The sequence below is a fragment of the Magallana gigas genome, chromosome 2, assembly GCF_963853765.1.
Source record: "Magallana gigas chromosome 2, xbMagGiga1.1, whole genome shotgun sequence".
NCBI lineage: Eukaryota > Metazoa > Mollusca > Bivalvia > Ostreida > Ostreidae > Magallana > Magallana gigas.
In genome coordinates this window covers 57,825,197-57,849,270 of record NC_088854.1, presented here as the reverse complement: position 1 = coordinate 57,849,270, position 24,074 = coordinate 57,825,197, and the positions used below count along the sequence as shown (strand labels likewise).

The window sequence follows — 24,074 nt, the reverse complement described above, 5'->3', positions numbered from 1 at the left end:
AAGATAGCCGAAAAATCTCAAACGTCCGACTGAGCCAGACACTACTTCCTCTCCGATCGATGACCAGCAGCAAACCCGAAACTGCTCCCTAGAGCTCAAAAATCATGTTCCGATGAGCGTGGTTTAGTTTTGCTTGATAAACGAACAAAAAATTAGGAAGGGTGCATATAATACAGTAGGTCTATAAATCGACTTCACATTCATCAAAAGTTTAAGTCTGAATGAATACATAGTAAACGAAAGCTATTTCAATTTGATTTATAGAAATGATATGTCATCAGGTTATATTAGTGGTTACAGTTAGAAATTTTCATATACGGCTAATTACATTAAACTGTTAAAGAAGAGATTTGAAGCATTTGATTTATAAGGGAAACTATACTCATTTTAGCTTGTGAAATATTTAGAGATCTTACTAAAATGTCTGATGATTTTAATTTAGACAAGGGTAAATAAAGAATGCCAGCAAAAACTTCTGCATGTCCCCATGTGAATGTAGTAGACAGCGTTACTTGGGAAGAGCTCAGACGCAAGCAACAGGTATGAAATCAATTATCACAAGCACTCTCATTCGTCACTAACATCCCATAGAAGGCTGATTTACTTTGTGCACAAGTCTTTGAGGGGCGCTTGCCAACTAAAAGTTGTTTGATTGTTTCAGGGCCCTGTAAGTTGTTTTACCTGTAAGGTGAGCACCAGTAACCTGTGGCTGTGTTTGGTTGGGTCCTGTCAGTATGTAGGCTGTGGAGAGTCCTACTCCGACCACAGCTCCGCTCACTCTGATGTAAGATATACTCTAAACATTCAAAAAAGTTATTAGGAAAAACTAATGCTAGTTAATTGTATTTCAACACATAATCAGTAACTTTCACTAATTTTTATTTTCTACTTTTTGCTAATGTTCACTAAAGCATTATTAGATATACATTGTAATACTTTAATTGATAGTATGGTGGTTTTATTGCAGGAGTATCAACATTATTTGACAATCAACTTGACAACTCTACGAATATGGTGTTACAGATGTGAAAGTGAGGTTTTTCCATCAAGGAATACACCAACCTTCATGTATGTGTATTTCACCATTACCCATACCACCATGTTGTTTACTAGAGACAAGAAGTTAAATGTGTGCAGTTCTTCTGAACCATAATTTAATTTCCTTTCAGCATCCCAGAAAACTCTGCCAGTGTTCCGATTAAAAAGGACTGTGATATGTTGGAGGATGGAATGAGTTCATTACCTAGCAGTGGATCACGGAGCAGAAAGCTGGGCTCAGACAGTTCTCCATATCGTAGTATTTCAGCTGGTGAAGAATCAGACTCTGAGGGTGAAGACGAAAACATGAAGCCTAGAGGTAAACACATTCAAACCACCATTTTTAGATGGCAATAGCATGGTGAAGTGACCATCCTGACTGTTTGTTAGTTTTTACTTATTTATGAATGAAAAAAAAATGAATTTTAATATGGCCAAGAAGCAATAAAGGGGTTAAAATTTTAGTAATATCTGATAACAAATTTATTGTACATTGTAGGATTAACAGGACTACAGAATTTGGGGAACACCTGTTACCTTAATGCAGCTGTTCAAGCTTTATCCAACTGGTGAAATTTCTGCAACTCCTTTTTTAAAATGCTGAATGTCTCACTTTATCATTACTGTATATGAAGTGTACATGATGCATACACTTTATTTGATACAATTGCCAATTTTAAAGAAGAAATGCAAACCATTATTATTGAATTAATTCTTATTAGAGAATTTTTTTTTGCTTTGTAGATAGGAGAATACTATTGTAATAAAGCCTTATACTATATGTTTTAATTTTCAGTCCTCCACTAACCAGATTTTTCCTGGACTGCTCAGCCTATGTTAGACCAGAGAGATCCCCCATGTTGTCCAAGAACTACATGAAGCTTGTTAATGAAATCTGGCACAAGAAGAGGTACTGCCCCCCCCCCCCTGAATCCAAGTGAATTGTTTCATTGTCAAGTTTATCAATGAAATCTGACAATATAGTATAAGAACTTCCTGAATGAAAATTGTAGGTTCTTTCTAATCCATGATAATGTATGTTTGCATAAATAAAACTTGATGAAAATATGCATGTGAATATATTTACAATTTGTTTCTTGAAAGCATAAATCTTGGTTGAAAATTTTTTGTAGGCCCAGCTATGTCATTCCAAATGGAGTTGTTACTGGCATAAAAGTAGTTCATCCAATGTTCAGAGGATATTCTCAACAGGTATAACTTGTAGAAAATTGGCTTCAAAAATATTGTCCTCTACATAAATGTGAAGCAACATTTTAATACTAAAAGAATATGAAATTTTTATTTATTAATAAAAGGATGCTCAGGAATTCTTGAGATGTTTTATGGATCAAATCCATGAAGAATTAAAACAACCCCTGGTTACTGATGATGATGACGATGAAGAGACGAGTGGTGATAAAACAGAAAATAATCATCACAGGCAGTTGTCGGGAGATTCTAATAGCAGTACCCAATCAGAGGAGTGTTACGAGTCATGTGATTCTGGAAACAGTAGTGAAAAAAATTTGACAGACTCAACTCTGCTGAACAAAGAAAATCAAAATCAGTGTCCAAACAGTATAGTGTCAGGTGGGAAAACTTACATTCAGGTGAATAACAGTGACCAGGATTCCGGGGCGGGGGATAGCATTGCCTCTAAAGACAGTGACACACAGAGCAACAAGATGATGAAACAAGGGGGCAGGGGTAAAGAGCCCTCGGATGGGGGAAAGGGAGACACAGAGAAAAGTTCCAGCAGGACCCGGAAGTTCTCAGAAAATGTGGACTCCAAAAAGTCTCAGTATTCATCTAAAGCATCTCTTGGACCAAAGGGTGAGTATTTGTGAAATTCATAATATGTGTAATAGAAAATGTTTTATTTTATTACCATTTGCATGTACCAATATATTGGTTCAGAGTGGAATTTATAAAAAAGATATAACACTTGTTTTGTTCCATTAGGAAACAAGAAAAATGTGCAATACAGAAGTGTGATATCAGACATATTTGATGGTAAAATCTTGAGCTCAGTGCAGTGCTTGACCTGTGAAAGGGTAAGAAAAGGGATTCTTGCTCATGATTTGGATCATTGTTGAAAAGAAAATTTGGAAAGGATTAAAGCATTATCAAAAAGAAAGCTTGGAAAGTTTTGACCATTGTTAAAAAGGTTTGGAAAGTGTTGGATCATTGTTAATTTGTTGACATTGTTTTAGATTTCGACCACCAAGGAGACGTTCCAGGACCTGTCCCTGCCCATCCCCACCAAGGACCACCTCCACATGCTGCACGGACACAACACCTCCGCCCTTACTAAGGTGGGGGCGTGTGGCGAGGCCAAGCAGGGCTGGTTCAGCTGGATGTTTGGATGGATGAGAAAGTGAGTGCCACTGTCTAGTGTTTACTAGATACAGATAGTTGTCGTTTTCAGGGGAAAATACTCTAGATATTAAACTCATTTTATTTGCATTCAGTTCTTAAATTTCAAGATACCAGTTCTTTTGAGACATTTATGGATGCACATATAAGACATAGTTTCATTAGTTTGTAGACATTTTAGAAGATCTATAGAGATTTGTAGTCAGGTAGTTCATCAGTCCTGATTTTCATTTTGCAGTTGGTTCATTGGTCCCACCATCACGCTTCAGGATTGTTTGGCAGCCTTCTTTTCAGCAGATGAATTAAAGGGGGACAACATGTATAGTTGTGAGAAATGTAAAAAGTAAGTTCTCTCTGTTAATCTTTTAAATGCACCTTTTTGTTTTTGGAAGATTGGTCGGAGATTTTTGTATATAAAAGTAAGTTCTGTTTTGATGAAATATTTCTTATTTTACAGACTAAGAAATGGATTAAAGTTCTCCAGAGTTTTGGAATTACCAGAGGTTAGAATATTAAATAATATCCCAATATTTAGTACAAATCATCATGTTAAATTCCATTGTGATATAGAATTTGTTTTTGCATCAATTTACAGTCATCTTTATTCTATAACAGATCCTGTGCATTCATCTGAAGAGATTTCGACATGAATTCTACTCCTCCAAGATCAGTTCTTATGTATCATTTCCTCTGGATAGCCTGGACATGAAGAAGTACTTACACAGAGGTTTGTACTGCTAATTCTTAAAACTCCTCTAAATCCTTCCACAAATTACCATGTGATATCAAAGTCTGGTTACGGTTACTTTTAAATGTGAACTAGAGATCTATTTATATCTGTAATGATTGACAGATTGTTCCTCCCAAGTGACCGTCTTTGACCTCCATGCTGTTATCTGTCACCATGGGACTGCGGGGGGTAAGTAAATGCATCTTATACCCTTTTTTGGTGTTTTTTGTTCTTTATACATGAACCTGTAGAATTGCGTTTCATTACACCGATACTTAAAGAAGTGAGTTTGATTTACCTGATTTTTTTGTGTCAGGTGGACACTACACAGCCTACTGCCTGAACTACCTCAATGACCAGTGGTACGAGTTTGACGACCAGTACGTCACCGAGGTGGAAGTAGGTCAGGTCATTAACTGTGAGGCCTACGTGCTCTTCTACAGGTATGCTCGATTGAACTCGGCTTTTATTTGTACTACAAATTATTCAGGTATTTGTGCATTACAGCTATAGAGGAGTTGCAACTAAGTTCAAAAATATAAAATAGCTATGATGTATTTTTTAAAGCCCTCATATGTACTACATAGCAATTTTATGTCATCCCTAAATGTTTATGTAGATCTGAAACGGAACATCTTACTGGTATCTTTCAGTATCTTTATATCTCTCTTATTCACATTTATGAGGGTTACAATTTGAATTCGAAGTTACTTTAGTTCATGTTTTATTTTTTGTGAAAGAAAAATGTCATTAAGTTTTTTTTAGTTCTCTCTGATTTTATGGGGTTTTTTTTCAGGAAGAGAAATGATGACATGGTACCACTGAGACAGAAAGCCATGCAGCTGATCGAGGCCAGGGAGGTGGGTGTGTCTCTGTGTGTCATGTGATCAATTTTGTGGGTGTCCACAATCAGTGATGATATCACATTGAAAATATCAAACCCCTTATTCACACAAGCAAATTTTTGTACAGTATTGTTCATTTCTATTGCAGCCAAGTTTGATGGAGTTTTTCATCTCCAAGCAGTGGATCAATAAATTCAACACTTTTGCTGAACCAGGGCCTATAAGCAATGATGACTTTCTATGTAAACATGGGGGTAATCTCTCAATTTGTTTTTGTTAATATTCCTTGATTCACATTGATTCCTTGTCAAATTATATAATGTTTTTAGTGTTGTTTGGAGTGCTGGTTGCAGTACCTTGATACATAATGATAGTTTGTCATATTATGGTATCGTAATGTTGTTTTGTATTGTTATATAGGAGTGCCCCCCCATAAAATCAACCATGTGGATGACCTTGTCATTGCTTTTAACCAATCTCTCTGGGAGTTTCTCCACCAAAGGTACTGAACATTCAAGCATCATTGGTAGCAAAAAAAAAACCAGACAAATTATAAAATGTTTTTTTTTTTTTCTATAACATTAAAAAAATAATGTGGCTTAATCATTATCAGGGTTTTAAAAGCAGCACAACGTCTGTCAGAAGGGGTCATTCTTGATTTTATAATGTTACCAGCTAAATGTACATGTACTGGGTTTGTGCATTTAAATCATGACGTCAGTTAGTATAATTATGTCTTTTCTGGTGTAGATTTGGAGGCGGTCCTGTCTGTAACCATTTAATTCCATGTACAACTTGTCAGGAAGAGCTGGAAAAGCTACAGTTCCGGCAGAAATCAGAAATGGACCAGTTCATCCAGGTACAATCTAACACATCTCGGCGAAACTTAATACTGTAGATTCCTTATTTTAAGCTTGTTCCTAATTCTGTGATTCAGCGCGCCGTTTTCCATCAAATTGCAGAAATTAAAATTCACGAATGCCGAATTTTTATCATAGTTTCATGTACTTTAAATATGTTCAAAAAATAAAATCGAGATTTAAGAATTCGCGAGATGAGCTTCTCACGATTTTCATTCATGTCCAATACATATTTCTGTTTCGATATCGTCAACGTTGCGATGTATACAATATTGATACGATATCGATTTTACATTGTCAACATTGCCGATCTTTCTTTGCTGTTAACATCGTCGACATTGTCGACATCGCAACGTCGACAATGTTGAACCGATATCGAATTTACATCGTTAACATTGCCAATATGTCTTTGCCGTTTACATCGTCGACATTGTGGACATCGCAACGTTGACGATGTTGAACCTATATCGAGTTTACATCGTCAACATCGCCGATATTTCTTTGCTGTTAACATCGTCGACATTGTCGACATCGCAATATCGACGATGTTGAACCAATATCGAATTTAAACTGTCTACATCGCAAGTAGAAATATACAATGTAATACATATATAATATCACCATGCTGGTCATCATTGCGATATTTACAATGTCGACGATGTAAGCAGGATATAAGAGGTACGATGTAGACACGATGTTGACTCGATGTCGATCAACATTGCGATGTCGACGATGTAAACAGGAAAGAAGGCACACGATGTAGACACGATGTCGACAATGTAAACAGGAAAGAAGGAACATGATGTAGACACGATGTCGACTCGATGTTGGTCAACATTGCGATATCGACAATGTCGACGATGTAAACAGGATATAAGAGGTACGATGTAGACACAATGTCTACACGATGTCGATCAACATTGCGATGTCGACGATATCGACGGTGTAAACAGGTTATTGGAGGTAGGTACGATGAAGACACGAAGTCTACACGATGTTGATCAACACTGCAATGTCGACAATGTAAACAGAAAAGGAGGCACACGATGTATACACGATATCGACTCGATGTCGATCAACATTGCGATATTGACGATGTCGACGATGTAAACAGGATATAAGAGGTACGATGTAGACACGATGTCGACCCGATATCGATCAACATTGCGATGTCGACGATGTAAACAAGAAACAAGACACACGATGTGGACACAATGTCAACTCGATGTTGGTCAACATTGTTATATCGAAATTGTACACATGACATATATGGTACGCTGCAAATGCAAATTCAATAATTATACTAATATGATATTAACACAATGTGTACTCGGTATTGGCCAACATTGCGATGTCGACAATATTGATAAAACATCGTGAATTGGACATACCTCACGATTTTATGCGGATACTAATTCCTCGCATTTAAATAGGAATCTACAGTAACTAGGGTAAAATTTTTCACATTTCAAATAATTTTGTATAAATTGGGTATCGGGTACTTAGTCCACTTAAATGATGTACATAAGAATTAGATTAAATCAGATACAGTCCTCAATTAAATTTACTGGGCACGTCATGTGAATTCATTAATATTGGACTGCTTCAGTTAGAATAAGGTACAAACTGATATATGCTCCATGTAGAATAGTATTTCCTAAATTCATAATTTCTTCTAACATAAATTATGTATGTTGATTAAGTGTATCAGATGAAATCATTTTAATGACTTTCTCTTCAAAAATAGGTAGGAGTTATCAAATAAAGATGGTAAACGTATTTTATTCTTTGATAAAAAGAAAGCAGGTTTTAATGAATGTACATAGAGAATTGAAAAAAAAAATCATTTTGTGACATTTCTCTGCTGTAGCTGAATGATAAATTCCATGAAGATGATGGTCCCTCAGTCATCTATGCTATCAGCATGGCTTGGTTTAAGGACTGGGAAAATTTTGTTCGAGGAAAGTCTGACAGTAAGCCTTTTCATTCATTACCTGAATATGTTATAGAAATAATGTTTTATACTGGAATGTGATACATGTACATGTACATACAAAACATGTAGACTTCTTTTTTGCCATTTCAGTTATGAAATGTTAAAAATTGTATTAAAAGTTTATTTGCAATCGCACAAGAAATATAAATAATTTCAGCGCCTCCTGGTCCAATTGAAAATCAGAGAATATCGTACACTAAAGGAGGACAGACTTACCTCAAAACCAACTCGGATCATGGACAGCTAACTGCAGAGACTTGGAAATTCCTTCATAGTGAGACATTATTCAAAGCTACATGTACCATTGATTCATTGTGTAAAATATGGAAATGCTTTGACATTGTACAAATCCTGAGTCAAAGTTTTGATACATTTTTCAGAGATATATGGTGGAGGTCCAGAGCTGTTCATCAAACAGAATCGGGGGAACCTAGGGGGTCAGTCTCCTCCAGTGACCCACAAGTCCTCCTCGTCGTCCGCCCTGGGGAAGAGCGGTGGGTACAGAGGGAGCTCACAAGGTGACGTTGAGAGAGAGGCTGATCGGCCATCAAAGCAAGAAGTGAGAGAGGAAGAAAACATGGAAGTGAATGATAGTACGAAAGGTCCGGAAGAGGCTGCGCCATCTTTGGAACAAGACAGTGAGGGAGGTGAACAGAACACCAAGGTTGAACAGACCAGAGAGGTTAAACAGAACACCGAGGTTGAACAGACCAGAGAGGTTGAACAGAACACTGAGGTTGAACAGACCAGAGAGGTTGAACAGAACATAGAAACGGAGAGTGAACAGATCAAAGACAGGAAGATAACCCAGGATAGTCAATCAGCTGATACCCACAATTCCACAGAACATCAAAAAATTGACTAAATTATCAATTTTTCCACTTATACCTTTCATTTTGTTACTCCGAGTCCCTCTGTATCAGACGATTTAACATTAGATGGATTGATTTCCATAAAGTGTGTTTTTGTTCCCTGTTTTGGCCCTTCTTTCCATGACTAGAAGTTTGGCCCATGGATTACAGGGAGTGTATGCCATTTATGTCTGGCTCCCTTTGTACAGACATGTCTTGTTTATACTGTTACATGTGACTTATTTATTGGGGTTTGTCTCTTTATTAAATATTTATTCTTGTCTGTTGTCAACATACTGGGTTGTGTTGAACTTTACATTATTCACAGCTAGTAGTAATTTAAGAATTACAAAAATGTCCAACAGCTGTTTTTATTACAAAAATAATCTCAATATGTATTACAAGGTACAATTTAAATTTTGAGTTTTCTTTCTTTTGGAAATTTTGATTGATCCTTTGAAAAGGCTGAAGAATTTACTGCATTTAATCACCATTGATATCTTGGGACCATAGATAATTTACTATCTGTTCATTTATTGATTTAGTTCCATGTAACAAACATAAATAGTTAAACTTCACCAAACTCTTCTTAAAGGTAGAAAAGACATTATAATTGTCCCTGTCTATGTAGCCTTATTAAGACTTATGAAAAAATATGAATTACAAATCGTGTTAACATTCGTATGGAAAAGAAATGGTTGGTTTTATCTGATTTTGAGGTTAATTATTTGGGATTTCTGTAAACACTAACAGCCAGTGTTACACCTGCATACATGTACATGATATAAAATGGTCAACTGAATATGCTGTCTGATATGTTTATTATGAACAACAACACCAGTAAAAATAATTGTACTTGATGGCAAGATGCTGAATTTTGGTGGGAAATGGGTAACAGGAGGTGTCTTTACATAAGGCAAGATGTAAATGAACAAATATAAGCCATAAACATGTGCATATACAGCATGTAATCATTTAAATAATATAAATAACTTAATAACCGCTCAACCAAAAAGATGCATACATCACATCAACTTTCATAATGAGAGTTATTATATACCTATTTTACAAGGCATACTATCATATATATGTATCTGAACTACAATCATCAATTTACAAGCATCAGTAACTTGCGCGGGCACACACAAAATGATGACTATAGTAGCACATGGTCTGAAGACTTCAGTGAACTTCAACACCGTCATGATTTAAGTGACTGTTGTTAATGCACTGAAGGTTTTCAGCAGACAAAATATTACACCAGGCTAAGATGAGACAGAATATCACACCAGGCTGAGATGAGCTGCTCGAGGTCCCTGAGACTGCTTTATCCCTCCCACGGCGGGTCTAACCCTCCCACGACAGGTCCACGTTTTCATACGGTCCCCCACTGTAGAGGTAGTTCTGGACAACTTGGTAGCAGTACTGGTACTCCTCCTGTGTATATATTAGAATTATAGATTACTGTCATAATTTACCAAGTGAAACGGTCAATTTTTTCAAATAAGAAATTTTATTCAGGGATTTTATTATCTAATTTTGCATTAACTCACCTTTGTACTAAGATTGAGATACACTTTAACCATAATTTTTTAAATAAAGTACTGTAATTTTCATAAATCACGAAAATTTACCAAACACGAAATTAATAATAAAAAAAAAAGTACTCACAAAAGATGGCACAAGTTCCGGTCGGCGGACGCGCATGAGCCGGACGATGTTGAACATGTCTACTTCGTCGTCTAGCGTAAGCTGTTCCACGGCGTTATATCCGGCGCAGAAAACCCCGCACCATTTCACACCATCACTGTCCAAAACGAAGTGAAAAACACACATTTATTATTATCAACATTTAAAAAAAACCCTTTGAATTATAGTTGACTATTTAGTTGTTTTTTTCTAAAACACATGGCATATAACGTCATAAAAGTTTGATATTTGGTCACGACGTCAGCAACGTTGTGTTTACTAATTGTTGACAGTTGAGGACCTGCTTGAAAAATACAAAGATAATTGGAGGCCAGTGTTCATTCCTCCAAGTTATGGCCAATTTAATTTGACCTTTTTGCACCTAAAATGCGATTTCAGCCTTATAAGGATTTTTCGTCAGTATTTTTGATTACGCAAACTTTTATCTTGATTTCTCGTTTTTAATTATGCACAATGGCCACAATGAATAGAGGAATTACAAGAAAATTTTGTACGAAGCTGCATAAATTTTTTGTGACCTTTTTTCACTTAAAATAGACAATTTCTATGATAGTTACAATTTGATTGTTTCTGTCATTTTAGTCTAAAAACCCTTCCGCACGAGAAAATGCCCCCCCCCCCTCCCCCCAAAAATAAAATGTTTGTTTCTTGAATTTAAATGGATTTTTTATGAATGTTATGTAGTTATGAAATGATGATCTTTCTGTGAAATTAAATTAATAAAATCATATTTATTTAAAATATAATGAACATCTGCGCAATGAAATCAAAACGTGAGGAGTGAGATACCTTAAGCTTTGAGACATCGAACTATTGGTACTTTTATAGATACTTTTTAAACGTCAGTAAACTTTCATTATCATGAATAGTCATAATAATCTTCTCAAAGTTTATCATCTAACTAACTGAACATCGTTTGAACGTTGACGGGAAGTGACTGACAATATGATTGAAGTTTAACAAATACAGATGCACTTTAAAAATAGTTGGTTGTCTGACGGGTTTTTGATTATATGGCAATTAGTGACCTTATTATTTTAAAACTTTTTTAAAACCTTACGACCTTTCAAAAAGTCGGTAATTCTTCAAATTTTAGAATTTCTGTGGTGCCAGAAATGTAGCACCCTATTTGAAACAGTCTCATTTACAAATGTTATACTTAGTATTTTTATAATTAATACGACCGGAAAGAAAACAAATTATCTTGCGTTCTGCAGTAATGACAGGAGAACTTAGTCTTACACGGATACGACCAGTATAGGACCGTCCGTGTTGCGAGTCTTCCGCCAGTCGTGGACGTGTTCGATCATCTTTACCATTATCTTCGGTGACGTCGGGAACTTGTTCTTGATTTCCCAGTTAAGGAACTCAAAAATCTTTACCTCCTCCGTTTCCTGACTTTCCTGAAAACAACACGAGGTAATCTTACGTTCAGATTTCTTATCTTTTTACAATTTTCATTTTACTTGTATTTTCAATCACAGTCTTGTTGTATGTACGTGTTCGAGAGGAACACTTGTTGCAGCGCTACCTGCATGTGGAATTTGGCCGTGGATTCCACGATTTCCTCATGACCCGCGAAACTGATTGCTCTCCGGACAATGAAAGGGTCAAATTCCATTGTTTCCTCAGAAGAGGGCAGCCAGTGGGAAAACTAATGACAAAGAAAAATAAAGGTAGCTGTGAATGACATGTTACGAAAAATGTTATCTAATTTATCATTTTTCAGCATCATCGAAAAGTTTAATAATAACTTTTATCTATACAATATGATATGACCACGTACTTTAGGTATGCCCGAGGATCCCATGAGGACGATGGCATCGACGTTATGGTCATGAACCATCCGCCAGATGTCGCCCACGTTGTGTGATAGAGGTGAGCAAGTGACCACCAGCGCGTTAGCCTCTGTGTATGTCTGACAACAAATATACATAATTATTCATCGAGTATGAAATTAGCCATGTTCTATGTGTTTCAATATATTGGCAAAACTTTCAGCCAAACTTACGGAAAGGAAAACTGCATTGATATAGTCATTCCGTCCCACCACTGGGGTTGTCAAGTAAACCCTATAGTCATCCACTGTGCGTAAAAAATTTCAATAATTTCGTTAAAAAAGAAGTTACCTAACAACAATCAAAATCATTTGATGCAATAAATCGGTTACAGTTCCTCTAACAATTTACAAAAAAAACAAACAATAAAACAACAACAACAAACAAAACAAAAAAATCTAGCTACAACAAGACGTAAATATGTGGGGGTTCTCTACAGCTTCTCAAACCATGTGATCAAGCACTCTAAGGTATTATCACGTCGTACGACAGAATATGGCATTTATAGAACGGACAAGAGTCCAATAATCACGTGATGATTACCTGGCATGGCCTCCTCCTCGCGGTTTCTGGTTTTGTTGATAGGTTTTAGAGCCGCTTTGTACCGGGACTGTGGGTAGCTGGGTTTCATCGACTCGATGTCCTTCAAAACAACCGTTAAAAGTGCGTTATTAATGTTGAAATTATTAGCCATACTGATAAATTTGAGTACAACCTTACATTAACATGTTTGATTAGAATAACATTAATATTACACGTGATTATACATGAAAATATAATTACATTATATTCCATCCGTAGTGGGTTTTCATTGGTAGGCTGGTCGCCTCCATATAGCTTTTTGAACTCCTTTGCAAATTCGCGGTATACTATAGCATGAGACTTGTATCGGAAAGCTTCGAACAAAACTTCATAGACAAAAATATACTGCGTCTGTCAAAAGAAAAAATTATTGAGCATAACTGGCATGTTACACAAACAGTATTTTATTCGAACACGCTAACACTGCCCGCACGCTAACACTGCCCACACGCTAACACTGCCCACACGCTAACACTGCCCACACGCTAACACTGCCCGCATTTTTGGCCTACCTCAGTTTGCACCATGTTCATTCTGCATTCTCTCATTTTCCGGACGTATTCGAACACATTCACTTGTCCAGTTTTCCGCCCATTTTCCAGCAGAGCATCCACCGCAAGAAACGTCCCCGTACGTCCCACGCCGGCACTGAGGGGACAAAATGATGTCATAATGGTTGATGTCATAATAGTTGATGTCAATAGCGAAAGACCCAGAATGCAATACTGACTGTGTGATATTTACAACCCGTGAATTGTCTGGCCGCTTACCTACAGTGAACCAGTATTTTACCGACCATTCTACCCTTCTCTTTCCGCACGTGCGTTTCGAAGGTGAGAAGACTCATATGTTCGGGGGCGCCGTGGTCTGGCCACTCCCGGAAGTGAAACTGAACCACCGTCCGCTCCTCTTTTGTCTTCAAGGGAAAATATCAGTACTCACTACTACTGTGTTGTTTTACTTAAAGGTTTACATTTGTTACTTTAGACGAACAATAACATTGAAGGGTAAGAACAATTTCTAACGCCTTAAATTAAGAAAAAAGAATCAACTCTGACTGTATATATCTGAATACAACTATATACCTTTCTATTGAGGACGGACAGGTACCGCACGCAATAAAACGAGTAGTCCTTTCTATTTTGTTGGCGGATCACAAACTTTCCGGTGTGGGTATTTTGGTCTCTCTCCGGCCAGTACTGATGACATTTTGCCTATAATATGATTTATATGACATGTGGTAGGTAACACACTGTGATATTTATACAGACAATACTTATGTTTGAGCGCTAAGCTATTACCTTGCCGTTCTCATAGACGTTGGCCAGAGCCACCACAATGGCGACGTTTTCCTGCCAGATCATCTGCCAGTGGTCGGACAAGGTGTTCGCCTTTGGACCTAAGCACACACGAACCAGACAGATGTAAATCATAGTGAAATAATATATTTTATTACCTAATCAAAGGGATTTTGTTGTTTTATTACAAATTAAATATTTTCGTTTATTTTGTATGTGTATTCAGGTTTGAAAATGGTCTATTGAACTGCCGGTCAATAGACTGCGATCTATTGGACCGCCGGTCAAAAGACTGCGATCTATTGGACCGGCAACGTATTTTAGAAAAAGTGAAATTGCTACAAGATTAAAAGATAACTTTATTATGTTTATTTTACTATTGTTCTTAAAATTTATCCTTTAGGGCATCTTGGTATTGATTAACAATGACCTGCATGAATGCATAATGGTATGAAAACCTTATGTAGGGACTACATATGATTTGAGCCTAAAACGGCCCCCTAAAATGAACATCATTTTACTGTCATTCTTTGTTTTCTTTTTACAGATATACATGTAAAGTTTTTTCATAATTTCCATTTTGATTCAAGTGCCCACAATTCAGAAATATGACATCATCAATTTAACCATTTCCCGCCATTTTCGCATTTTTAGCATAAAACGGCTTGTTTTAAGCAGTTTTTCTTTCAGAAAGCAGAGCGAATCCTTGAACAAACAAAATATTTTCATTAGAGATGTATCAATCCAAGACTAATAAGTGACAAACAGATTTTGCTTGATCAAAGCTGCGTTCTATATTGCCAATTCGAAAAACGATAAGAAAAATGCCAATTTTTGACTAATTTTGAATGAATAACAATTTTTGTATTTGATGCACTTTAAAAAATGGCAAATTATGGGGACCGAATTCGACTCATATATATAGTTCTGTATAATTGTGAACACAAAATTCTAATAACGAAATTAGGTAATAAAACAATTATTTAATGCTTGAACAGTCAATAGACGCAATTTTTTTTCCCTTGGTGCAGGGAACAGCTCAGTATGATCTATTGCCCGAGGCCAACAGCCGAGGGAAAAATCTTCGGGTATATTGACTGCTGAATGAATGAATGAATGAATGAATGTTTATTTCGCTCAAACCATAACGAACAAATTCTATGACATCTTTCTATGTTATTCCATCTTCCAGTTTCAATTGGTTATTTATGATTACAGGTTCTAAATTTTGTAAAATTGAATCTTAAAGCTATACACGCTATAATTTGCGTCAATTTTGAATGACAGTGAAAACGCATGTGTTTGTCTACTTATAAAAGTTATCCTTAATCTGTAAATTACAAGGGTGAATTCCATTTCGTTACAAAGATATAGATTTTTAATTGTTTATTTTCCTGCCAGGAAAATATACCTTTTCATGAATATTGATGAAGGAAGAGCAAACCGACCTCATTGCGCATGTCCGCGGAGAACTAGGTGGTCGTTATTGTTTGCCTAATTAAATATCCAACTTGATTTTTAATATGCTTAACAGTTGTCAATTTGAAATACATACATGTATAATGAGTAAAATACGCTTGCCATTCACGATACCCTTACTTCTGCATTAACACTTATAGGATCTATAAATAGCACATAGGGGAAAAACACAGGTCTACGTCATTTCTTTAAAGGAAGTATTCATATCTACTCACAGGCTTGTATTTTTTTCTTTTGTTTGTACTCGTATATCGGACAAATTTATGCTTTACTGAAAATATCCTTTCCTTTGTGAAACTATCACAATTATGAAGATGTTGACCCTTCACCAGTTTTGGTATGATAGGCTAAATTTAGCTGTCGATATCACGTGATAGATTGATATTCACGAGGAGGCATTACTTTCCTGGCAGGAAAATAAATATTTTTTATTGTTTAATATTTGATATATTTGTTACGTGATCGAATTGAGCATTATAATTAACAGAATAAAGGTAACTTTTATTAGTAATCAAACACATACATTTTCCCCTTTATTCAAAATTGACGCAAATTATAGCGTGTATAGCTTTAAGTCATTTGGAAGTTTTTAAAGATAAGTTTCCTGTCCAAAGCTTTTCTTAAATATTCTGTAATTCAAACATTTGGGTGCATTTTCTACACTCCTGTACCAATCTTGTAAAAACTGATTTATGAGCGTCTCTTTAACAATAGATTTTAGCCAGTTGCTCAAGCATTAAATAATCGTGTACTAAATCATGGTACCGTTACTCTGTAAACGAATTTAAGTGAAATCTATTGTGTATAGCCATTGACCCATAAATGCATGAGCCTGACATATACTGAACGTTTATCAACATTTATGATTTATGAAATTGCTCCTGGCAAATGAACGAAAAAAAAAACCCATTATACACCGATGCAAAAGATAGCTGGTTCACTAGGAGACGTATTGTAATATCAGATGTATTATAATAAGAGTATACATGTATATACCTTGACAGGCAATGTAGTACGCGGGCTCGTCCACGCTCTATTCAGTAAAGAAAAAAACTCGGTTAATTAAAAACATATATCAAACAAAGTTGATTTAAATTAACTGAGAGAATATGAATTAAGAGCTGTGATCTCACATCGATGTAGTTGGCGTTGATATAGTCCGACTTGCCGCTCTCGTCCTTCTTCAGTCTGACTCGAGTGTGATCATCTGACGAGAAAAAACCAATCAACTCATTATTTTCAGTATAAAATGTAAATATCATTTTTAACTAATGTGAGATTATTACAATACTACCCCATTCCTATCCCAAAATCGGAGCATTGTATTTGAACACCCCCTGAAACCCTGGTATAAAGCAAAGAACTTACATGCATATATTGATTTGAATCTGTTTTTAGAAGTATTTTCTGTCTTTTTAGCAGCATCACATCTGGCATTTTGTCCATATTTTAGTTGCTGCAAAAAGAAAAAAAATATTTAATAAAAGCATAAATCTCGTTAATCTCTTTGTACAGTGTTATACGATACATGTAGAAATAAATATAATTTGATGGACAAGATAGATATCAAATGCCGCTTATTCCAGTGGCAAATATCCCTTTCCTGAGACTAATGCTAATGACGGAGTCAGATGCTAATATAACAACATTGTTATAAGGTAATGATTTTATAAATAAACTAGGCTTTACCATACCAGCAGACTCATACTTTGAGTCGTTCTTTCATCTGTCTATTACATATGTAAGCTGTTCCTACTTTAAAGTGTTCTTTGGGCTGCTTAAGTGATTTTACCTTGAACTGTTGATTGAGCTTTCTATTATGTACATGTGTATAACCTGCTGTTCTTTGAGCTGTGTCTGTATATGTAACGTGTTCTTACATTGAACCAGGTTTACAGCTGTCTATTGTTGTCTCTACCTTTAACTGTTCTTTGAGCTGTGTCTGTATTTGTAACGTGTTCTTACATTGAACCAGGTTTACAGCTGTCTATTGTTGTCTCTACCTTTAACTGTTCTTTGAGCTGTGTCTGTATTTGTAACGTGTTCTTACATTGAACCAGGTTTACAGCTGTCTATTGTTGTCTCTACCTTTAACTGTTCTTTGAGCTGTGTCTGTATTTGTAACGTGTTCTTACATTGAACCAGGTTTACAGCTGTCTATTGTTGTCTCTACCTTTAACTGTTCTTTGAGCTGTGTCTGTATTTGTAACGTGTTCTTACATTGAACCAGGTTTACAGCTGTCTATTGTTGTCTCTACCTTTAACTGTTCTTTGAGCGGCCTTTCGAAGCCAAGTTTTTTTTTTCATGGAACTGTACATTGAACTGTTTATTACGTATAAAACGTGTTGTTCTTTGAGCTGTCTACGTAACGTGTCCTTACAATGAACTGTCCTTTGAGCTGTCCTTACATTAAACTGCTCATTGAACTGTCTATTGTTGTCCTTAAAATTGAACTTTTCCTTGAACTGTCTCTGTAAATTTCCCTTACGTTAAATTATTCTTTGAGCAGTCTTTGTAAACTGCTCTTATGTTAAACTGTTCTTTGAGCTGTTTATGTAAATTGTCCAAACATTGAACTGTTCTTTGAGCTATCTACGTAAGCAGTCCTTACGTTAAACTGTTCTATGTCTATGTTAACTGTCATTACCTTGAACTGTTCTTTAAGCTGTTTATTATTGTTCTTATATTGAACTGTGCTTTGAGCTCTCGTTACGCATGTAAGCTGTTCTTATCTTGAACTTTTTTTTAAGCTGTCTATTAAGTAAGTAACGTGTCCTGACCTTGAATTGTTCTTTGAGCTGTCTGTTGTTGTCCTTAGAGTTCTCAGTGACTACGTACATCAGCTCTTTGATGGCCATTTCGTGGATCCTGGTGTTTTCGTACGGGGTGCTGATTTTGGCGGGTAACTCCGGTCTGGCCGGGGCCTCGGTGGGGGTGGGTCCACTTTCTCCCTGGGACCCAGTCTCCTCTAATGTAATGATTGGAACTTTGTCGATTCCAGTATTGATATAAACGTTTTCTTTGCCTGTTAAACAGTTATTCGAAATTTTATTCTATTTTACATACTACTAGTACTTCATATTCAGACAACGGAGCATATCTGGAAATAAGTGCAGAGGAAATTAGTGTAGGAAATTGGAAATAGGAAAGAATTAAGATACGCCAATGCCTGGAATAAATAGAATTTAGGAAGAGAGGGGATGTACTAGTGAATTTTTACAGAATGTTGTTGTGAGAGTATTTTTACGCAATATATAAGTTGTACTGTAATCTTGTGATATAATTTTTTTACCACGTGTGTTTTCTTTAATGGGCGGGGCGATCTCCTCCGAGACATTACGAGTGTACTGTCCCCTTCGGATCATCTTGGTCATCCTGGTTAGACTCCTCCGACTTTTTCTCCGGAGATATTCCGTCCCGTTTTGAGTTTTCTCAGAAATATATCTGTTTCCAAAAATTAAACAGTATATCAATATCGCGTGTTTAGTATGTACAAGCAGGGCGAGACAAATAATTATTTTGAAACATTAAAATCGGTCTGTGGTGCATATATTTTGTAAACATGGATATGCTTAATCAAACTTGAGTTAAATTTAATAAATTTAAAGAAAAAAACTAATTACCCTTTCTTCTCCTATCTTTTATATTTTTGATTTAAACCCTTCTCTTTCTCTCGCAATTTATACTCTATATAGTTCACACCAGAAGACCAAAAGACTATACTGATAAGTAAATGTCACCACAATCCCGCCCATGCTTATATACGTACGCCGCCATTCTGTCTTTATAAACCACGGCACCACCAAGACTATTCCTGTGTCGCCACATCACACAGCCAATCACCACCGCTATCACCAGGATGAGGGGGACCAGGACGGCCGCCATCGTCGTGTACACCTGGTCGTTAGGGGGCGCGGACCCCATACCTGTAATAAAAGGGCGGGCTGTGTATTGACAACAAAAGCATGACAAATTTGTTTTTCCCACAAGTTTACAACGGTCATTGACAACGCAAATGTTTGTTTTATGTAAGTGTGTGTATGTTTATATTATAAGCTCTGTCCAGGATGTGAGTACAATATCGACGTCATATAGTTCACGCACTAGGACATCTTTTTGATTTATTTTTATGGAATCAAATAGCTATCTCTATTTACTCAGGCTCTAAAGGTGGACATGCCATTACCCAGGGTATCGCGCCTCGGACATTCTCCATTCATGGCGTTACAAGTCTGGTTTTGTGGGCACGGCCGACATTTCTCGGAGCATGAGACCCCGAAATATCCCCACGAACATGCTTAAAGATTTAAAAAAAATATATATACTCACAAATACAAATCATTGAAACTAAACACTACATGTAAATGTAGTATTCGTATTCGAAACCCAATCCTCACAACAATAAAACACGACAATAGCAAAGTGTCAGAAACGAACAATTTTGATTCATAATGAAAGTAGTAAAAGTTTATAAAATGTTATAAGATAAAGGGGTAGCAACACTGGTTTCACTGTAAGAGTTAATCCGTTATAAGAGTGTTCGCTGTAATGGGGTTTTACTGTACACTTACTCTGGTTGCAGTAAGGGGGCGCGTACCCGGCCCGACAGCCGTTAGGACACTCGCCACTGCCGGGGTCACATGGCATGCTCATCCCACAGGACCCACATCGGAGCTGACAACCGCGGCCAAAGAATCCCAGCGGGCAGTCTGTGGAAACAAAACAGAGAAGGCCGCGGGCCTTATAAGTCACCAGAGAGTGATGACTGTTTCATCACTAAAATGCTTTTAGTTTAAATATTTTTAATTAATACAGAAAAAAATCTTGTTATCCCAAAAAAATTTTCCAGGAGATTCAGGAAAAAAATTCTTGAGATCTAGATTTACCAAGCAGAGGACATTAATTTCAAAGTATATGCAAATTCCGACTCCCAGTGAATGTTCAATTTCAAAACAAAAATTCTCTGTCGTTCAAATGACAAACGTTTAAAACTACCGTAACGATTTCATCACAAGATGTTATTTCTATGGTGTCATTTTTTTACATTCATGTACATCCCAAAATTCTATCACTAAATCAAAGTACCGATAAGTGCAAAGTTCTTTACCATCTGGAAGTTAAAGGGTCATGGTCACGATTTTTTGGTCAAAAATTATTTCTCCGATTTTAGTGTTTACAATGCTTCAGTAAGTCGTTTTTAATATGGAACCAAAATTTTAGTGTCATTTGTTGAGTTATAAGCGAGTTACAGAGCTTACAATTCTTTGCTATGTAAACAAAGCCTTCGCTTACATTTTGAATGTTAAAGTGAAAATTACAGTTTTAGACCAAAAATAATGTGTTAAACGTTAGGAACTGTTTATTTATGATAAAAATGAATAAGAAGATAGACAAATCAGTTTGAAAAAAAACATTTTAACTGGTATATTTAACATATGTTAACAACAAAAGAGCACGAGGCTTGTTTACATGCAAAGAGTTGTGAGCCCTGTATCTTGCTTATAACTCTACGACTGACAATCAAAATTCATTTGATCATTAGAAATGCATTCCTAAAGCATTGTAAATAATAATCAAAGTACTGAAGTACTGAGGGGAGTTGATTTTATCGATTATCATTCATTTTAAAATCAAGTTATCTTGCATGGCAATTAGTTTCTAGTCTGTAATTGAATTACGCACTTTTTTATTATATGAATTTTTAGACTTTTCCGACAAGAATTTCGAGAAACTCCATATGAATCATGTTGTGTAATATTTAAAGATAGATTTCAAACTATGTATTAGTAATCGAAACAATTCTAAAAATCGTATGGATCCATTCACTATTGATATCGAACACTAGTCTCGTTCAACCAGACGCTCGGCTGTCTCCGTTAATCTCCGACACGCAAGAGAGCCTCTCTGCTTGTCGGAAATTTACGGAGACAGCCGAGAGTCTGGTTGAACGAGACTTTATTACACTCTGGCGTACACACGAGACTACAAAAAATATACTTGATTATAGATCTCTATCTATATGATTACTGATGAACGTCCTTTTTGTTAATTTTGACATTTTCTCACTTTGATTACAGAGGTCGCCCGTGTAGCCGTCCTGGCATCCGCGGCAACAGCGTCCATTATCTGGGTCACACACACCGTCCAGACACTTGGCGGGACAGCCTAACTGACAGGAGGGGCCGTACCACCCCAGGGGACAACCTAAACAAGTCAAATATATTGAACAAGTGAACACTGGATGTTAAAAGCAAAGGATATGTACTAATGATTTCATTTAAATTCATAAGGTTCAATTTTTGCTGTTTAAGTATTAAGTTGACAGTTTCAGGGATATGTGAATATGTCGGCAGAGTCTTGTCATATGTCTCCAATCTTACTTCGATGAACAATTGAATTCGTGGATCGACAGAAGAACGAAATCCACAAAAAATTGGTGTCAGGCGAATATTAATAAAACCAAAGTATATTGTTTATTTGGTATTACTTGTGATAATTATAAACACGTCTGACCTTAAGCTAAGCATTTAAAGAAGGGGTTGGCCTGTAATACCTACCATTGACCTCGACCTCACAGAGTTCGAGTATAGCCGAGTTACTATACACGGGCGGTATAGGGCGATTTGTTCGGTTATTGAAGATGGTGACATAATCCCCCAGGACCGGTTCCTGGAGATTGATGACGATGTTTGAACTGGGTTGACTTGGTCCGCGGTCGTAGAACACATAGGGGTGAACAAAGAACTGATTGTCAGCTAACGCTCCCGTTGACACATAGACCGACAGGCCCGCCAAACGACTCTCATCTAAGAAAATGGATTTACTATAGAATAATATACTGAATAGAACGTACAAAAAACGATATATAGTATATACCAAAAGGCGAAAAGGTGCAAATGACCATCACTGAACTACACGATTTTTGTCGATTCAAAAGTCGTGGATTTGTTGGCTGTATATACGGTCTAAAGCAGCATTTGTTTTAAGTATTGTTGCCATTTTGTCAAGTAATATTTCCACAGTAATTCTTAATGCAATCAAGACTAGATCGAATTAGGATAGAAACTAACACAGTCATGAGCCTTTTCCCCCCTCCTTTCCATCCCATTATGACCTAAACTGTCAAAACCTTTACACTGTTGGCTTGAACATTTTAGAACTGCCTTTCATAAAGTCAAAATGTCACCCAGTCTTCACATAAAAGCTCACAGAGATTCCTAGAGACGATGTTGATGGATTTGATGTAGGAAGCAGATGACAGGCGAGTCCTCCACCAGGCGGTGCCGTAGTTTCCGGTCTCGTCCGTCAGACTGCAGTGTCCATTCAGAACGTTTGTGTCGTTGTTGCCGTCCACGGCGTTAGATGAGGAGGCGTCAACAATAGAGCGGGAAAGTGACGTCATCGTGGTGACGCGATTTAGCGCCAGATTGACTGAAACAACGTGTCAATTGGTCAAAACGCATCTTTTACATATGTAGTGATCCTGTTTAACAGTATCTTATGTACTTAGACTTTGTGTTTATATATACAAATTCTGAAGAGGATAAGCTATGACCATGTACACTGAGTGTGTTCACCGGTTAATTAACTTACTGATTGCACAATCGCGTTATAAACACGGAGAACATAATACTACCGTATAATTAGTAACTAGAACTTTTTTGTAACCAACTCATGACGTAACTTACCTGATGAAAATACGAACGGTAAATAAGCCCAACACAATAGTAGAAACATTGTCGTTCATCTTACTCTTACTGGCTAAGGACATTGACGGATAAACTGCTTGAGTAAAATGTCGCCATTTCCTGACTAGAGTCATCCCCAACTTCCGATGATCGCTGGAGACAGTAATGTTACGTCACTGGATCGTGAGCACTGACCACTGACTCACACAGGCTCCGTCCTCGCTTCTCACCCACTTTAGGGGGGGGGGGGGGGGCAGCGAGAGAGGAAGGGGCGGGGTTATGCGCTAAAAGTTAAATATTGGGTTATTTTTTCTTTTTGTGCGGTTGTAAAATTTTACACCCAAATTTATCACGGGGCCGTTGTTGTTGAAACACTTGTTGATAATACACATGTAATTATAAATACTTCGATAATATATAACTCTTAAACCCTGATCTCCTTATTCTGGCCTGTTTGTCCCTCACATTTTACTTTTTTAATAGATAAACTTACTTCAGAGAAGTGTTTGTACAAGCAATTAAATTCATGAATTGTAAGAGCAATTGGACCCATTTATTATTTTTACCTTGACCTTCCATATGACCTCGGATTCATCTTCGATATTTATTTTAAACTTCTTTCAACTTACGCAGTAACTTCTTGGTGGGAGCAATTCAGTTGTAAGTCATTTGCTTAGAACATATTTCTAATATATCATAGATCTTCTTTGGACAATATATTTTTATATCGTAATCAAAATTTACTTGCAACAATAAATAACAACATCGGCAAAAATTAGCGT

General features: G+C 36.5%; 2 protein-coding genes across 3 annotated transcripts; one reads left to right on the top strand and one right to left on the bottom strand.

Moving 5' to 3' along the window:
• Positions 1–27: 27 nt before the first annotated feature.
• On the top strand, positions 28–10,133 carry LOC105332375 (ubiquitin carboxyl-terminal hydrolase 20). Its single transcript, XM_011434948.4, has 23 exons — positions 28–175; positions 443–540; positions 662–784; positions 968–1,068; positions 1,170–1,357; positions 1,538–1,607; positions 1,835–1,948; positions 2,172–2,250; positions 2,355–2,871; positions 3,001–3,092; positions 3,252–3,415; positions 3,653–3,757; positions 3,872–3,917; positions 4,030–4,141; positions 4,268–4,333; positions 4,461–4,587; positions 4,941–5,004; positions 5,138–5,243; positions 5,410–5,491; positions 5,740–5,848; positions 7,720–7,822; positions 8,003–8,119; positions 8,226–10,133. The coding sequence occupies exons 2-23, from the start codon at positions 460–462 to the stop codon at positions 8,708–8,710; spliced, it is 3,051 nt and encodes a 1,016-aa protein (XP_011433250.3). The 5' UTR covers positions 28–175; positions 443–459; the 3' UTR covers positions 8,711–10,133.
• LOC105332378 (receptor-type tyrosine-protein phosphatase alpha) lies at positions 9,501–23,446 on the bottom strand. 2 transcript variants are annotated; one of them, XM_011434956.4, is made up of 24 exons: positions 23,293–23,446; positions 22,814–23,035; positions 22,162–22,410; positions 21,671–21,808; positions 20,176–20,313; positions 19,791–19,901; positions 19,374–19,530; positions 18,897–19,048; positions 18,385–18,629; positions 16,972–17,059; positions 16,737–16,810; positions 16,600–16,636; positions 14,128–14,225; positions 13,912–14,040; positions 13,597–13,742; positions 13,339–13,474; positions 13,028–13,177; positions 12,788–12,887; positions 12,418–12,491; positions 12,193–12,324; positions 11,938–12,060; positions 11,649–11,809; positions 10,368–10,503; positions 9,501–10,133 (listed from the first exon to the last, which is right to left on the bottom strand). In XM_011434956.4, exons 1-24 carry the CDS (start codon positions 23,339–23,341, stop codon positions 10,044–10,046), a joined length of 3,135 nt encoding a protein of 1,044 aa, XP_011433258.3. In that variant the 5' UTR covers positions 23,342–23,446; the 3' UTR covers positions 9,501–10,043. The 2 variants fall into 2 exon arrangements, with proteins under 2 accessions (XP_011433258.3, XP_011433260.3); XM_011434958.4 differs by lacking the exon at positions 19,791–19,901.
• Between the last annotated feature and the right edge of the window lie 628 nt (positions 23,447–24,074).

Excerpts from the sequence above, each read along its gene's own strand:
- LOC105332375 (XM_011434948.4), top strand. The coding sequence starts at position 460 with ATGCCAGCAAAAACTTCTGCATGTCCCCATGTGAATGTAGTAGACAGC. Across the intron at positions 4,588-4,940 it reads GCCTACGTGCTCTTCTACAG|GAAGAGAAATGATGACATGG; the intron begins GTATGCTCGATT and ends GTTTTTTTTCAG. Across the intron at positions 5,244-5,409 it reads CTTTCTATGTAAACATGGGG|GAGTGCCCCCCCATAAAATC; the intron begins GTAATCTCTCAA and ends ATTGTTATATAG.
- LOC105332378 (XM_011434956.4), bottom strand. The coding sequence starts at position 23,341 with ATGTTTCTACTATTGTGTTGGGCTTATTTACCGTTCGTATTTTCATCA. Across the intron at positions 14,226-16,599 it reads GTACTACATTGCCTGTCAAG|GTCCAAAGGCGAACACCTTG; the intron begins GTATATACATGT and ends GTGTGTGCTTAG. Across the intron at positions 12,061-12,192 it reads GATCCTCGGGCATACCTAAA|TTTTCCCACTGGCTGCCCTC; the intron begins GTACGTGGTCAT and ends CTTTGTCATTAG.